Source organism: Labrus mixtus, chromosome 2, assembly GCF_963584025.1.
Source record: "Labrus mixtus chromosome 2, fLabMix1.1, whole genome shotgun sequence".
Lineage (NCBI taxonomy): Eukaryota > Metazoa > Chordata > Actinopteri > Labriformes > Labridae > Labrus > Labrus mixtus.
In genome coordinates, this window is record NC_083613.1 from 20,094,334 (window position 1) to 20,110,539 (window position 16,206).

At 39.8% G+C, this 16,206-nt stretch overlaps 1 protein-coding gene across 3 annotated transcripts; it reads right to left on the reverse strand.

Moving 5' to 3' along the window:
* Window positions 1–560: 560 nt before the first annotated feature.
* On the reverse strand, window positions 561–16,022 carry sh2d3a (SH2 domain containing 3A). 3 transcript variants are annotated; one of them, XM_061055069.1, is made up of 19 exons: window positions 15,869–16,021; window positions 15,630–15,721; window positions 15,396–15,513; window positions 14,603–14,661; window positions 13,719–13,873; window positions 10,283–10,322; window positions 10,039–10,155; window positions 8,829–8,972; window positions 7,687–7,970; window positions 7,508–7,593; window positions 6,730–6,849; window positions 5,827–5,972; window positions 5,491–5,679; window positions 5,063–5,224; window positions 4,337–4,452; window positions 3,545–3,716; window positions 3,327–3,438; window positions 2,305–2,490; window positions 561–1,264 (listed from the first exon to the last, which is right to left on the reverse strand). In XM_061055069.1, exons 2-19 carry the CDS (start codon window positions 15,717–15,719, stop codon window positions 1,074–1,076), a joined length of 2,487 nt encoding a protein of 828 aa, XP_060911052.1. In that variant the 5' UTR covers window positions 15,720–15,721; window positions 15,869–16,021; the 3' UTR covers window positions 561–1,073. The 3 variants fall into 3 exon arrangements, with proteins under 3 accessions (XP_060911052.1, XP_060911060.1, XP_060911069.1); XM_061055086.1 differs by lacking the exons at window positions 561–1,264; window positions 2,305–2,490 and having other exon boundaries at window positions 3,534–3,716; window positions 15,869–16,022; XM_061055077.1 differs by lacking the exons at window positions 13,719–13,873; window positions 14,603–14,661; window positions 15,396–15,513; window positions 15,630–15,721; window positions 15,869–16,021 and adding an exon at window positions 11,892–12,018.
* Between the last annotated feature and the right edge of the window lie 184 nt (window positions 16,023–16,206).

Here is a 16,206-nt window from a genome sequence, read left to right on the forward strand (position 1 = left end):
ATATGATTGAATGCTTTTAACATCTGCTGAGTGTAGATCCACTCTAGAAATATTTTAAGACAAAAGTACCCTCTTTAATTAGTTATTTGTGTCTGATATGTTTTTATACAAAGAGTCAATTTTCCACATCTCGTCCACCTCCCTTTTTAAAATTAGTCTAAATCTTAAAATGCTTAAATATTTTCTCTTCAAAATGCTGCTTTTTGTTTAATTTCACAAGCGGGTCTACAGTAAGTTTCCACTTCACACTTGTGTATTAAGACAATGGTTTGTTCATGGCTTGAGCTCAGATTTAAAGTGAGCACAGGGAAACTATCCTGCTTCAGCAGATACATTTTAAGACATTTGTCTACTCTGCAATGAAACACAATACAACAATAAGTAGAACACATTCATAGAGGGAATGTCCTCATTGAGCCATACAATGTTAACCGGTCTCTCTCCACCACTCTGTCCTTTCAACATTTAAGGGTTTCTATTGTATGATATTAAAAAGTGAACTGTATGTATTGACATGTATCATTTGAGTTAGAAGGTGAAAAGAAGAAAAGCCATCTGTTAGATTTTTTACTGTATTCTTTATGAAAAATATTGCATGCAAAGAAATAACTACAATTATTTCATTTAAAACACTGAAATAAAAAACACAATTTCCAGTGTGGTTCCTTACAGCAGCAGTTTATGTCAAAACAAAACTTATGTTTTAATAATGTTCATGTTGGTCCTTGGGAATCTCATGAAGCCTATCGAACAAGTGATTTGGATTGGTAAAAAGTGTCATAGTAAACGTTCGTAGAAGTAAACAGATGCAGATAAACAGATGCACAGATGGGCGGGCATTCCCAGATTTCAGAATGATTCCAACACAACCCTTTGACAACAAAGGACTGCAGGGTGAACCAGATGTGATTCATTCTTTTTTAAATCAAGCTTTTCCCAACAGTCTCTCACATCTCAATGAAAAACCTTTCTTTATGACTGTGTGATCTAAGGGGGGGGGGGGGGGGATCTCTGGCTTTGGTACCCGTTTCTTATTTTCCTCCAGGGAAGAGAAAACCTCTTACTCCTGAGGTTCAGGTTAAAGGCTCAGGCTCATGTGGGGGGATCTCCACAGGTTCCAGTTTGTCAGAGAGGACACAAAGAATATTGTCAAATTTCTGGTAGCGCTCCTCTCTGTCAGACGCCGCTCCAGACTGACCCCAGAAAAGCCGCAGACCGAACTCTGTCCGGAAAGCCTCCAAAAGCTCTGGGATTGGCTCCCAGCCTGGTGATAGAGCAGTGTTAAGGATCAGATCAGGTACAAAAAAATAAAAATAATAATATTATTTAACATGTACACAAGTTTTAAGCAGAACATTTTTATCTTACAGCTAATTTTTTACACTAACTCACCATTTGCCTCATGGCAGAACTCAATGTCTGGACAGATTTGTTTTGTCCGAAGAGAAATTATTGTGGTTTTTTAATTACATTTTACATTTTCTTGAAGGTAAAAACACACTCATGAGAGGTTAAGGCTTGTTGGAGCATCTCTCCACAGGAGGAAAAACACTTCTTTGATTTAGGAATTTCAGAATAATGCTTTAATCCAAACACATTACCCCATTAGCTTAACAAAATTATTAAATAAATAACAGGCAAATTTAGCTTTTGGTTCATCATATCATTGTGTTTAAACTTTAAACTTTCATTTGTATTATTTACATCACTTATTCTCTCAATCCAACAGCTACCCTGTGTTTTATTTCTTATGAGAGTAGCACGATTTCTTTGATGATAACAGACAATAAATATTCTCTCCCCATTTCTGTGACTGTCACACACACTCTTAACCTTTCACTTTTACTAAAAGGGGATTTCTTTAGCATCTACATTACTTGTGTTTTCTATTCTGACAAAGTCAGAAACTGTAATCACATGTTATCAACCGCTTATAAATATTTACTGTTTCAGGTTCTCTAAAACTGGACCACAACTGACAAAGCAAACAGTTTTTCTTTGGTGCTTCCAACTGCATTAGTTGAGGCTCCATTGTGGGAGACTTAACTCTTTTTTTTTTTTCTTTGGATGAAGAGACAAAGAAATTTGTGGAAATTGTTTATGCTCAAAACGTATGATTAAGTTTGTGCAGCTAGCAGAATTTTGGTGAATCTGGAGCAAACTTGAACTACTTGGAAGACTTGAATTAACAAACCTTACAGACTAGAGATCTAGGAAAATAATGCATTTAAGTTCTTTTATGATGCCCATTGCTAGTCACCATGTGAGAAAAGCAAAAACTTCACTGTACAAAGACACTTATACCTGTGAGCAGAGAGTGTGCGTGCTGCTGATAATCTTGTGCATGCAGCGCGGCACTGCGAGCTGTTTGAAGGACGTCATAGAGGAGTTGACAGCCTTGCTCGTTGTTCTCCACGGGGTCCTCCCCTTCCATCGCCATCAGCAGAGGAACTAGGTGCGGAACAGCTATGGGACCCTGCACTGCAGAGCCTACAGAAAGACATATAAACACTTAGTTCTCGTAAGTCTCAGTAAAATACATACAATAGAGATTCACACCTAAAGAGCTGGGTAAACTTTAAGCCTGTTTGGTTTAACAGGTGTTAACAGGTGTTTTTTTTTTTAACTCTAAAACTTCACTTACTTAAAAGGGGCTATATGTAACTTTTTACATGTATAAATCGTTTTTTATCGCCCATTAATAAGCGAACGGTTAACTGATGTGAAAAAGTAGATGTTCACTGTCTATCTGTGTTGCCTGTATAAAACTTTTCCCCGGGTCTTATTTTCCACGAAAGCTCCAGGAAGTGACATTTTATGCACGTTCTCAACGTCCTCCTCAGTCTGCTCCACAGAGATCGACAGTACAAACTCATCACACACTCCTGTTCTCAGCCAGTGCCTGTCGAGACTGAATACAGACACACAGACTCCTTCACAGACTTTCACATGTGTATGACCACTTACCTCCTCTGTAAACATTATTTCTGTAAATATCCAGTGTTTCGCGGCCACGAGCGAGCACGTATGACGAGCACGCGAGGGAGAGTGAGCAACAGGTTACAATACGGCCATGCGGTATCGCCAAAAAGGCCAGGATTTACCTCCAATCAATATCTTCAAACAAGCCCTAAGCCCCAAGCACTAGCTTGAGCTGTTTATTAAGAGGGGTTTAATTTCCAATTTGTAAACAGAAGAGTCTGACTAATTTCTGCATTCATACTAATTAAATCTGTATAAAACCAATGAAAAACACCCTGTATAAAGCATCTGTCAAATGAAGGTAAAGTAATATCATGTGCCCCTCTTTTAAATCAACCACTTACCATCTCCCTCGTTCAGCAGACTCATGAATGGTTTGAGTTTCTTCTCAAACAAAACTGCAGTCTCAGTATGGTTCCTCCTCAGCGCTCGCCAAGTCATCTCCAGCCGGATTATCTGCACACATGTACACACATAAATAAGTAGTGTATTGGAAAGCCTCATCCGGCTTCTGCTTCACCTGAGTTTGCTTAAATTGCGCCTTTCTTTACAGTGATAGCACCTGAGGCATCTCGAGAGCCTTCATCACGGCTGAGAAGGAGTAGAGGTCATGTGCGTGGTCTTTCAGGGACTTAGCCAATGAGATTACTTTATGTAAAACAGTCGCCCTCTGGCTCACAGTGCCTGTGCAGCCCAAGATATCCACTGCGACGCCCAGAGCTATTAGATGATGCCTACAAAATGAAAGATTAACAGATTAGAGGAGTGTGTGGTCAGGAAATTTGATAAAGAGTAGTTTAGAGACTGTTTTACAGTCCTAAGCCCTTTTCAGACTGTGTTTTTTAGCAAAAGTCCTGTAATTGAGCTCAGCTGTCATTACGTCTTTGTACATTCATATTGATTCTGCGATGGCAGAATATTCTTGTCCCAGTCTGTGGATTCACATTGGGTTTTGGCATTGCAGGAGCACGGCTCAGCGGGTGCTCCGCATACACAAACAGCCAGACATGCACAAACTCCCTCCCCTGCTGGCTCTGCTGTTCTGGTCTTGCCCCTGTAACACCTCTGTTACTACTCCGAAGACGGTACAGAGGGGGAATAATATTCTCCCCTCATTACAGCGCCCCAACACAGTAGAGGTGCACACAAAACTACATCAATGCATTTTAAAGAAAGCAGCAACACTTCTGTCAGTAATTTCACTTAAAATGTATAATCAACAGAACTACAGTTTACCAAAGAAAACTGTTAATAAAGCTTGTGGGTGGCTTATCCACTGTGAAGAGCGGACTCAACTCAAAATACATTTGGAAATCAAAACCTGCACAAATTAAATCAAGCACATTTTTTGTACCTTTCTAACAAATCCTGTCGTAATTGGTGTCCATGTGGTAAAGTGACAAGCTCCAGCCCAGATCCAACTCCCATTATCGTCTTCTGTTCATCAGTCACCCCAACTATGCGTGCAACCTGCAAGACAAACAACAATGGCGAATTCTAGATTTTAATTCCAGTTAATAATAATAATTATAATAATAATAATAATATATTAGCCTTTCACGGCACTTTTCTAAGTACTCAAAGACACTTAACAAAGAACAACAAAACAAAACAGTAAAAACAATACAATGAAGAAATCATTTAAAGGAAGGAGGATGAGAATTGAGTTTGTTAGTGGTGTAGGCGATGTTGGAGGATTATCATAAAACTATATTCAATGAGTTAACAGGGCCATACTTATCAAAATACTCGAAAATGTGGACATCAGTGAAAGACAGTAGTGAAAAATAATCCCTTACTCTTAATATATATTATATTTATGTAGTACGACTCATTTCAGTAAATCAAATAGCTTCAGCTCCAGAGGCGTATTAAGTAACAGGAAGTGCTGGTTGGACAATTTAAGGCATGTTCTGGATCAAAAATACAAAATATGATTGGTCATAATATACATGTTATCTGGCAGAATATGAATATAATGTATAGGGGAAGCATGATATGATGTTACAGCTTTGTTCTGCAATGCATTTATTAGTGCGAAACAACAGACATAGTCGGTTAACAAACATTTAAGAAGTACCTGGCAGTCAACACTGAGTATGTGCAGAGCAGTGGTATCTGCGTTTGAGCGGTTGAAGATTTCTTTGAGTGAAATCAGGACGTTTGGCTCCAGTGGTCGGTTGTTCTCTGGTAAGAGCAGCGACTTAAACTGATCCAACTGGAAGCATGACTCTGACTCCACCTGTGATGGTGTAAGACGGATGTTACAACGGTTGTACACAACTGACCCTCTGTGATATTTAATGCTGAAGATATCTTCAATCTGACCTTTTTATCTAGACCAAAAGAAATGCAGATATGATAAGTTGTTTCATAATTACAGAACGTCAATGAATTACAAAGTTCTCATTTTTATATTATGAAGAAATTCATGGAAATCAATCGCTGTTAGAGGAATTCAACCAATAAACATTTAAAGACAAAACAAAAATAGAATATTGTACATACATGTGGCTTTTCAAAATGCCAGTCTTCAACTGCGTTCTGCTTCTTTGGTAGCAACGGCAGCTCTGACGATTCTTCTTTCTGCTGTGCCTCCAGAAAGCCAAAAGAAGTCTCTGTGAGGCGAGCGCGGCTCTGCCACTTCTCCTCTGCTCGCAGTCTGTCCACATGTCCTTTAAGCCTGGACTCTGGAAGCTGGATGACAGAGCGACTCAACATAAACTCACCGTAGAAGATTTTCCAGATAAAATGTAAGCCTTTCCTCATTTCTCCAATTATAAAGAAACGTGATAAAGAAACACATGATCAACTGAGTTGGGAGGGACTTGATGAGTTCTTCACCTGGATGACCAGCTCATCGTAGAAGGAGGAGGGGTCTTTAGGCGGGGGAGGGACAGCGTTGGCAAAGACAGCAGAGACCCTGAGAGGTTTAGGAGGAGCTCTGGGGTGCAGCTGTCCATCTGAACCTCGCAAAGTTACACCGCCTCCTGCAGGGACGGAAGATGGAGTTATGTGTGTGTTAATGGCAGTCCTTTACACACTCTTACTTGAACCCTGAAGCTGCTCTCTTATTCGCAGACACTTGTATAAAGAGTCTGCCTTTGGACTGCAACTAGTCCCCTCTGGTCATAACCAGGATCTCATAAACACTGCACTCATGAGTGAAACACCTAAATTGTCTTTTACTTGTATTTCCTTGTATTTCTCATGGAAACCTGATCAATTATATCCTCTGCCAAGTGTTATACCATTACATTTTTCTTTGAAGAACATTCTGCTGAAAATATAGAACTGCTTGACAGCTTTATTCACAGAACTAAAATGTCTATCTCAGAACTTTGTCTCTTTAATACCTGTCATTAGTAAAAGAATAGACCATTTTTTCCAGAACACATCCAAAGGAAACTATAATGAAATGACGGCCTAATGACAGAAAGAGAAATACGCCGGCCCTAATTCCCTACATAAAGGTCTCATGCTTGATAAAAAAACCCACCTCTGCACATTGCCAGAAATAAAAATTGGATGGAGAAATTAGTTAAAAAGAGGCTGTAGTCCTCAATGCAGCGGCGGTGGGTTCCTTTGCCTTTGGCACTTTGCTGCTTGTCTACCCCCACTCTCTCCTCCCAACATTTCCTGTCTCTCTTTAGCTTTTTTTTTTACTACCTAATAAAAGGCAAAAAAAGGCCCCAAAAAATATAATAAAAAACATAAATAAAGATTTCAAATGTGTGTGCATGTTACCTGGATGCAAGGGCCGTGTGTGTTTTGGCCGTGGGCTCAGCAGTGGTTCGCTGCCTGTACGAAACACGGGAGAAATGGGGACGGGGCATGTGTCATCTGACTGAGTTTTCTGTGGAACACCTGGATGAGGAAGAGAATCAGCAGGACGTTATACCATACACGACGCAGAAATGTAAGGATTCCTTTTATCGTTACACTTCAATCGCTTCTCAAATCCATTCTGGAAATAAAATATGGTTTAATCAGGTGTGACTCTAAACAGGGGATTGGATACATTCTGCTTGCCAACATTTCTTTTACATGGTTTAAATGTCAGAAAGTGTTGTTGGAATTAGTTTAGGAACTCTCTCCGGTCCTTAGCAGCCACATATCCAAATGTTCTCATGTTTTACAAGCACACTGAAAACTGTTTCAGCTCATTTATAATTTATGTCACAACAGATCCCATATGGCTGCACAAAACTAACAGCAAGCTGTATTCATGTTAATTTCTTAACTGTGCACTGTACATTAACAGAGGAGGACTTGTTGTTTCTGTATGTAGATATAGACAAATATAGAAAGAAAGAGAAAAGGCATGATTACATTTTCATTTGATGCCAACTGTTGGTAAATATATAATGCATTGCCCAATGACATTCATGCTTTGGATACACAAGCTGATATTGAATAAATGTCTCTGATAGCTGTTAGAGAGCTGCATCGAGCAGACATGAGGGGTTAGGGGTCACAGCAATATTTGAATATAGTAAAGGTTGATATATTTATGATAGTATACCAGTTCTTAGGTTGCTGTCAGATTGTGCAGACTGTAGTGAAGGTCTCCTTCCAACATTTTCCAAGTTTGCAGGCTGACTTCCACTCCTGCCATGCACAAAATGAAGGCCATCAGCATTACTTGTGTTTTTACAGATGAATTGTGTTTCAGCACTATACATGTGCACTACTTCTTCCCACCTTAGCAGTGGATTGATGATCTGCAGAGCTTCTGTGTGTGCATAGCTGAGGCTGCGACGTTTTTCCGCCCCTGTGCCTCTACTGCTGCTACTGCTGCTGCTGCTTTTGTGCTCAACATGTCGCTCGTTTATGACACGTAGAGGAAGGGTCCGTGTGATTGGATGGAAGATCACAGCGCCTGAGGCCTGGGAGATGGGCCTACGATCGCCCACATAGAATCGGATCAGAGCAGGAACATTGTCAAAGCGATCCTCCTCAAACTGGAACAGCTCCCGAGAGTAGCCCTGTCACATAGATGGAGGAACACACAATATCAACCAGAGCCTTTAAAGGGATAGAATAACAAACATTTTCAGCAACAGATACTCTAACCCAAGAGCGTAAAAATACTAGCAAGGCATGAAGTTGTTGCAACTTGTAGTTGATATTACAATACTAACCCAGAGTTACAAAAAAGAATTAAAAAGATGCATAGACTTTTCTCTGCATCTTCAGTATGTTCTGAACAATTATATCTTTGTCACTCAGCAGATCTACAAAATCTTTGTTATCAATCTTAAATATTTTACCAGTGTAACCCAATACAATTTATCATCTCAGCCCTAATTTAGAATCAGCAAAATTATAAAATAAATAAGTTGTGATATTACAATGCCAACGTTAAAGTGTGTAAAAAGCTTGGTTTAATACTGTTTGCATTGCACTGAATTGCATACATGAGGTGGCAAGAGTATAAGAAATATCTGCTTATCTTTAAAACAATTTTAAATATATGTCTTTAAATACAAGTACTTTAATTAAATAATAAAAAGTAAAGATATTTTAGCCTTAACTTTAGCCTCAACTTAATTGTAATAATTTAAACCTTTCTTTGATTGTTAGCAAATGTCAGAAAATAGTAGAAAAAAATAGCAATTGCTATTTCCCCAGGCCCGGGGTGACATTTTCAGATTGTTTGTTTTTCCTTACCTACTTCCCTAGACCAAAAACAACATTTAAAAAAAGTAAAAAGAGAAAAGGCTTAACATCCTTACTCTGAAAAAAACAGGGACCACTGAATGTTTGGCATTTTAGTAATCATTTGAACGTCTAGTGAACCATCCCTCAACCCCCATGCACTGATAGACAAAACACAGACAGACCTTTTTGGGACGAAGGATCACTCTGATGATCTTAAAGTGCAGGGGCACATTCTTCCAAAAGCAGCTCAAAACATAGTCACCAGGGGCAGAGCTGGAGTCTCGTACCAGGAAGTCTCCATCCCTCTCAAACAGAGACTCTGCAGCCTGGAGATGAAGAGGGAGTTTATGATAGGCAAGAAGGTCCACTGTGTGTGTGTTGACATTATACTATGCAGTTTAAGTTGGCCAGAGGGCAGAAATGGTTACAAATTAAAATCTTGAGAAATAGACTATTTTGCTTTCTTGCTGATGATTATTATTGCTGATTATAATAAGAGGAGAACAAGACAGCACTCTTATGTGTGTGAAGTAAATAAACTCAGCTGTGCTTAAACTAATGCAGTAAAATACTAAAAAGAATTCCATTGTTTAGGTTTTCTTGAAGTGTACCTTTAACCCCTTTAAATGTAAAAAAGCTGGACAGTGGGCTGGACTTTATTAACTTTAGCTTTATGCCTACCTTTTACTCCTGCAACTTGTATTTAGCCAGAGCCATCAGCCATTAGTTTAAACTAGCAAAGTTACTGGATACAAGTGGCATCTTAGGTGCCCTTATCAAAAATAAGAATGTTGCCTGCTTGTTTAATGTGTACAAAAAAAAAAACCAGGGGGTTATGGGGCACAGTTGTTAGTGTGCGCGCCCCATGTATGGAGCCTATGGTCCTCCAAGCGGGCAGCCCAGGTTCGAATCCCACCTGTGGCTTCTTTCCCGCATGTCATTCCCTACTCTCTCTCCCTGATTTCCACTGTCCTATCTCTCCATTAAAAAGGCACAAAAAGCCCAAAAATAAATCTTAAAAAAAAAAAAGAAAAACAGGGGGTTATGTGTAGATATGATCACTGAAATATTAACAGAGATTTTTTAGCGGTGCTTGTAGGCATATTTGGCTACATTTGGACAGAGCAAGGCCAGCTGTTTCTCCCTCTTTACATTCTGGATGCTTAGTAAAGCTAACTTTATTTGGGTTCCAGCTAACTCAGAGGTGAAAATTGTATTTATCCAACTAATTATTTTGTTTACATATCTTATACTAATTTTAATGTACATGCATCTTTTTGAGAGAGAGCACAAGCACAGTTCCTAACTTAAATAAGACAGTTTCCTTCAATTTGTGTGTGAAAAATGTTTTTTAAAGAAAACACAGCAAGAACAGAATGGTCCATTGAGCACCTCTCGGCTCAGCGGTCCGTGGTACCATGCATGGCTCCTCAGGTCCTCAGTGCTGAGCTTCAGTTCCTCCTCCAGCTCCTTCTTTAATGAGTCCATGTCTTTCCGACCACCGAACATCTGCAATACACAGCAGAGATCATTTTGACTCTGCATGTTTCCTGTACTTAGATTTTTAATGGGCGAGGATGGAAAATATGTTGAAAACAAGAGAGGGACATAAGAGGTGGTTTGCTTAACCTCTTACCTTCAGCTGGCTGAGGTATGCACTGACGCTCCTCCTCTTGCTGAAAAAAAACGAGAGAAAAGGTGAGTTAAAGCTACTATACTGAAACCCCAGGGGGTCACACATGAGGTGAGTGCCAAGTTTCTCTTTTGAACCTTAACAGTACAACCAGAGAAGGCCAATGCCAAGGTCTGGGTCTGTCATTAACGCGACAACACAAACTTTTAATAGCCTGCCTCTTTTTTCTTCTTCCTTCCTCCCCGGGCTTCCACCTTCCTGACGCTGTAGACACAGAGCTCACAGATGGACCGCTCAGAGGATTCACAGCAAAGCTCAACCGCACCCACTCAAGCAAATCTGCATCCAAGCCTGCCTCTCTCTCTGTGTGTGTGGACGCGTGTAAACAATGTGGAACAAGTCATGCGTTCAGGGACTGCTGGAGCGATGTGCACAAACAATGTGGAGAGGTTTAGGCCACTTGTTTACCCTGCTTTGACCTTGAATATAACTACTGTTCCACTGAAGCATGGCATCACAAACTACACACAGCAGCCAGTTTATTAGTTACATCAAGCAAAACAAATGGTTAAATCCACCTGTCTTTTGCTTTAATGGGCTTTACTGTGTGCTTTTGGAAAAATCTAAATTGGAAACAAGTTAAATCAACGCTACGCTTTGACAGAAAGTTGTAGCATGTTGTGAAAAGCTTCTTTGCCATTGTGGCTGTAGTCTTCACTGACATATGTTTTATCTGTATTGTGTGTATTTTTCCACAGACGTAACTAATTATGAAGTGTCATAGAAAGCTCTGTATTTCATTATGAAGTGCTCTAAGTTTACTAAAGTTAAACTGTGTACAAAAATGTTAAAAACACCTGCAACAACTCAACAACCGCATTCAAAATGACGATAAATATTACATTTAAAGATTTAACTGTGTTTCAACAACAAACTCAACATTTAAACACTCATAAAAGTGGGATTTTTTTGAAGGTCTGCTGTGCAAGAGTGAATAGGTGTAGGCCTAAGTTGCAGCTTCCTTTTCTCAATATACACAGCAAACACTCATCTCACAATCATAAATATGCAGAAATCCAGATAAATCACAGCTTCAAGATTTGTAAAAAGGTAAGAAGGTGCAACATCCTGTTTTAGGGGCGTTGGCCCATGCTGCACAACAGAAACACCTGTGTAATGTGCTCCAGAGCCAATATTGAGAAATGCAACCTGACACCACATATAGCCATATATCCACCGTTTTATCACTCTTCACCGGCTTGTTGGTATTATTTTCTGTAAGATTTGACTTCTAAGCAACAATGTTGACCAATGCCTTCTAAAATTTGTTTCGTTTGTAAATAACTGGAACATAAAGTCTTGAGAGTGTCAGAATTGTGCAACTGGTAGTTAAAAGTCAGCTGCCGAGGCTGCAGGTAATCAAGGAAACCACAGTCGACGTTTTTGGTGAAAGACTTAATAAGTTTGTCAAAAGTAGAATAAAATGTTCCGAAAATCCAACACAAAAAAATTAAATCAACAGCCGACCAACATACAAAGTCTCGCGGTAATTTACGAAGTTCCCAAAAATATAAACTAGGCTACTTCTTTTGGAAATGGTCAACGATCCTACCTGTCAGTGCTCTTCACAGCTCGCACGTTCCTGACATGTTTTACGGTTTGTGGTCCAAGTTAACACCGCCAAACAACAGCTGTGTAGCTGTTCAGTTCAGTCCTTCTCCACTGTGGTCCCTCCCAGCACCCCCCCCCCCTCCCCTCCCTTCTTCTCCTCGCCCTCCTCCCTACACAGTTTCGGACGAGTTCCCACAGGTTCTCCCGAGTCCTTCTCCTCCTCCTCCTCCTCCCCCCCCCCCGGGCCCCGGTGCTGAAACACTCTGGCATTCCTCGGATACCGACACAAGCCGAGCAAACGAATCACCTGGCCACAATCTGTAGGCCTATATCAAGGTAGGTAGTTGTAAAAAGAGGAATGTAATTGTAAACCCCAAATATGGTTGTACTTACAGATCAAATGTCTTCAAGCTGTAGGCCTTGAAGCTCTTAGCTGCTGACTTTTCATTGCACAAACTATATTAAGCTGTTAAAATATGTTCAGAAGCCAAAGGGTAGTTTGTCCTTGATTGCCACAAGACTTAATAATTAGCCTTATCTCAAAGTAGGCTAATCAATCATTTTTTTTGTATTTTTTATGTTTTAATGCTTTCTCCCATTTACACCTGTCGAAAAAGTTTGGACAGAGCATTGATATCAAGCTGTCGAGTGGTCGAGTGTGTTATCGGTTACTTTCAGAACGTGTCTTAACCAATCAGTGCAAAGGACCGGAACTATATCTACTTAATTGAATCCTACGTGTTTTGTTTATTACAACCTCTGGGGCTTTGAGTAGTGAACACTCCTAACTGGAAAGTAGAGATGTGTCTGAACTTGACAGCCTCCTTTTATACACTCACAGACATGTCAGTACTCTGTTATCTCATTATTTTGATTAAAGGGTAAGTTCAAACAAATTACTTTCAAGCAAAATCAGTAGGCCTATGTTTCCTTCATCGTTGCCTTAGTGGCCTACTCAGTCAAAGCACTTAATCAAGGTCAAAATGTGCTGATCAGGATTTTTGCACTCCATATTAAGAATGTACTATGCTGCAGTCATAAGAATAAGTGAACAGAACAAAATGTATGTCTTTATTATCATCAAATAATGTGGAAAAAAATAATAGGCATACTGTATGGGTGTGTGGATGACACTGGGACTAGGGCAGTGTTTTTAAGAAGACAAGTTGCTGAAGAGGTATTAAATATAACTTTCGGGGCTTTTTTCAACACCACAAACGAATCTCCATTCACACTCATTGAAAAGTAGAAATCTCAGACTTTGATATGATTCAAAACCAGAGCACTTAAATCTGTATTATCTTGATTGTTTAGTCAAACTTTGGTTTGAGAATTAAAATTCAGACAGGGCACTTTGGTAAATTAGGTAATGCTGGAAATGAGCCTGCATTAAAACAGTCTCCTTTGTGGAGGCCTTGACTTCAGGATTAACTACTTGTAAACACACACTGGTCTTAGTGACTGAGTCCTTCACCTCTCACTGGGAGGGACGAGTGACCAAAATATCAAAGTCCCAAGGTGTGTTGTTTATAATGTCCGTCTTCAAAACGCAGTTCTCTCAGTCCGTGAAAGTGAGTAAAGTAGGATTGTAATGGTATTCTATATATCCAACATTTATATTCTCTTTCAGCCTGCATATAACCAACAGATTTACGTGCACCCAATATGCCCACACCCACTTACACACCATGACACACATTTTATGAGGCACTAGTTAATTATTAGCCATACGTGACTATCCAACTTGGAGAAAGTGGATCCCTCCCTCTCGTTCAAACACAAATGCTATCTCTTTTAAACAAAAATCACATATATGGGGTCAGCTCACCTGCTTTTGCTGTCCTGACAGCTCTCTGTCTGACTGATATTGTCCTCGTTTAGGGGGCGGAGCTGGGAGCAGGAAGCAGAAAGGCGATTTTTCTTATCAGCACGCTGGAGGCGGGGCAGAACACTCTGACGAAACAGATCCTTCTTTGGCTTTTCCTGCAGGAAATAGAAGACCCAAACGGTGTCTATACTGGAGCTGCTGATTGGGTTATCCCTGTTCTGAGTAGACTTGATAGCATTTTTTTTGGTAATCATTATTTTGTCATGTTAAAGCTGTGCAGACTAAAGCATTTTTTTTTTACATATGCAAGAGAATTTCAGGAGGACTGCCCTTGAAATCCTCCTGATGTGGTTGTTCAGATATGATAGCCTCACAGCAGGACACTAACCTTTTCAGACGGGAGGGGGGGCAGGGGGTCTCCTAAGGCAAGACATGACGTAAAAAGATCGACGCGGATGAAGAACAGAGCTTGCTTTACGTCACTATAATAAGAATATTTACCTTTATATCAATGCTCTATGCAATACGACAGAATCGCAATATCAACAAAAGAGCGTAGAAGTATGTGCTGGTGAAGAGAAAACATAATGCAGTGGCACAGAGATCGTAGAATTTGCATGTGATCTATAACATGTGCACCCAACACACGGAATAAATGTGACCACCCTCCCCACTTGCTCGAGTTGAATTCTCCTGATTAAATCCTGCTGTGTTCTCAATTCAGCTCACTCTAAATTACAGTAATGCGGAAAAAAATATTAGAGGCATGGCTGGAGAATCAACAGATAAAGTCTGAGTGAAGAAGTTTGCGTTCACACATACAGCTCACCACGGAAACTTCAGAAAGTTTTGTGCAAGTGTGAACAAGGCTTAAGTGGTCTCACCAGATCCATAGATGATCCCAGGGAGTATTTTCGGCTCACCCTCCGCTTCACTTGCACACCTGAGACAGCAAAAAGGACATTTAAAAGGAATAATTGGAACTTTTTGAGGATTTGATTTATTTCACACTTTAAAAGGTAAAGATCTGTACCACTCTCCTGGCCATCCGTTAAGTATGAGGCTGAAAAAACAAAGAATATAACATTTTCATTATTGAGCATTAGGGGTTCTGGTAGATTAAGGATTTTGGATTAAGCCCATTACATTGGAACACTTCCTTTGACAGACTTGAAACAGTTAAACTTGAAAAGTCAGCATGTTGAAAAGGATGACAAAGATAAGAGTTCATCTTAAGACTTGTTTCCTAACACAAACATTCTGTAGTTATACCTCTATTGAAGCTATACAGTATGAGTTTGAATCTATGTTTGACTAAAATTATGTCAAAAGGATTATTTAATATACTGTATATATATGCATATATATATATTAATATATATATGTATATATGTAAATAAAATGTGTGAAACTATGCCCAGACTAGGATGACAATTTATGTCCACTTTTTTTGCATGCAATACATCTTTTATAATAACCAAACTGACGCAGCAAACTGTTTCTCACATATAATTAGACCATATCTCTACATCTCTTAAATACATGCCTCTATCATTTAAAAAACAACAGTTTTTACAGAATCAATATTTTCCATCTGATGAACATCAACTTTTCAAATAACTGTTTGATTATGTAAGTATTGTGCAGTCAGTTTGTCGATGTGTGTTTGAGTGTCACCAGTGTGTGGGTCCAGTCTCTGTCGGTGTCTTGAAAGCTGGCTGAGGATGGCTTCTCTGTGTGTTGCATCGTCTATCCCTGAATCCTTCAGCTCTGCATCCGTTACATTCAGCAAACCCTGGAGAGAGAAATAAAACACAAGGGTGCATATATATATAAAGACTGCAGTAAAAAACAAAGTAATCAGAAAATGTCAACAAGCACATTTAGATTCTCTTCTGTACACTAACATACCTCCAGCCCATAATATTCACTCTCCAGTGTCTTGGTGTACTGGGGCAGGCCGATCTGTCTCAGCCACCAGGCGATGGAGCGATTATTCATGTCTGAAGGAGATAATTAGTACATACCAACACACATGCATGCTTGTAAATGTTTTGTCCTGCAAACGGATCTGAGCAAAGTACTAGCTAACAGTCAAAAAGCACTCATGTGTTGTTTGCCTTGCAGCAGCTCCAGTATGTAACACCTACCTGCTTACAGAATCAACCAAGGCACGCTGGGACGTCACTTCTCTCTCTTTTCTTGTAAAATGCCTACTTCATTATGCTTTTTCTTCTCTGGTTTCCTTCCTTTCTTTGCAGCTACTCACAACTAAGTCTAAATCTGTGTCATTATCTGTCTCTCACTTTCTTTTTGTGGTTACTGTGGAAGCCCGCTCCACCTCAAACCTGCAGGGTCACTCAAAAAGCCAATCAGATTGTACGGTGGGCACACAGTACCCCACTGACAACAGCAAATCAGAGTACAGGGATTAGCATAAGCTGTCAGGAGGCGGGGAGCGCAAGCTGAGACATGTCATGACGGAGAG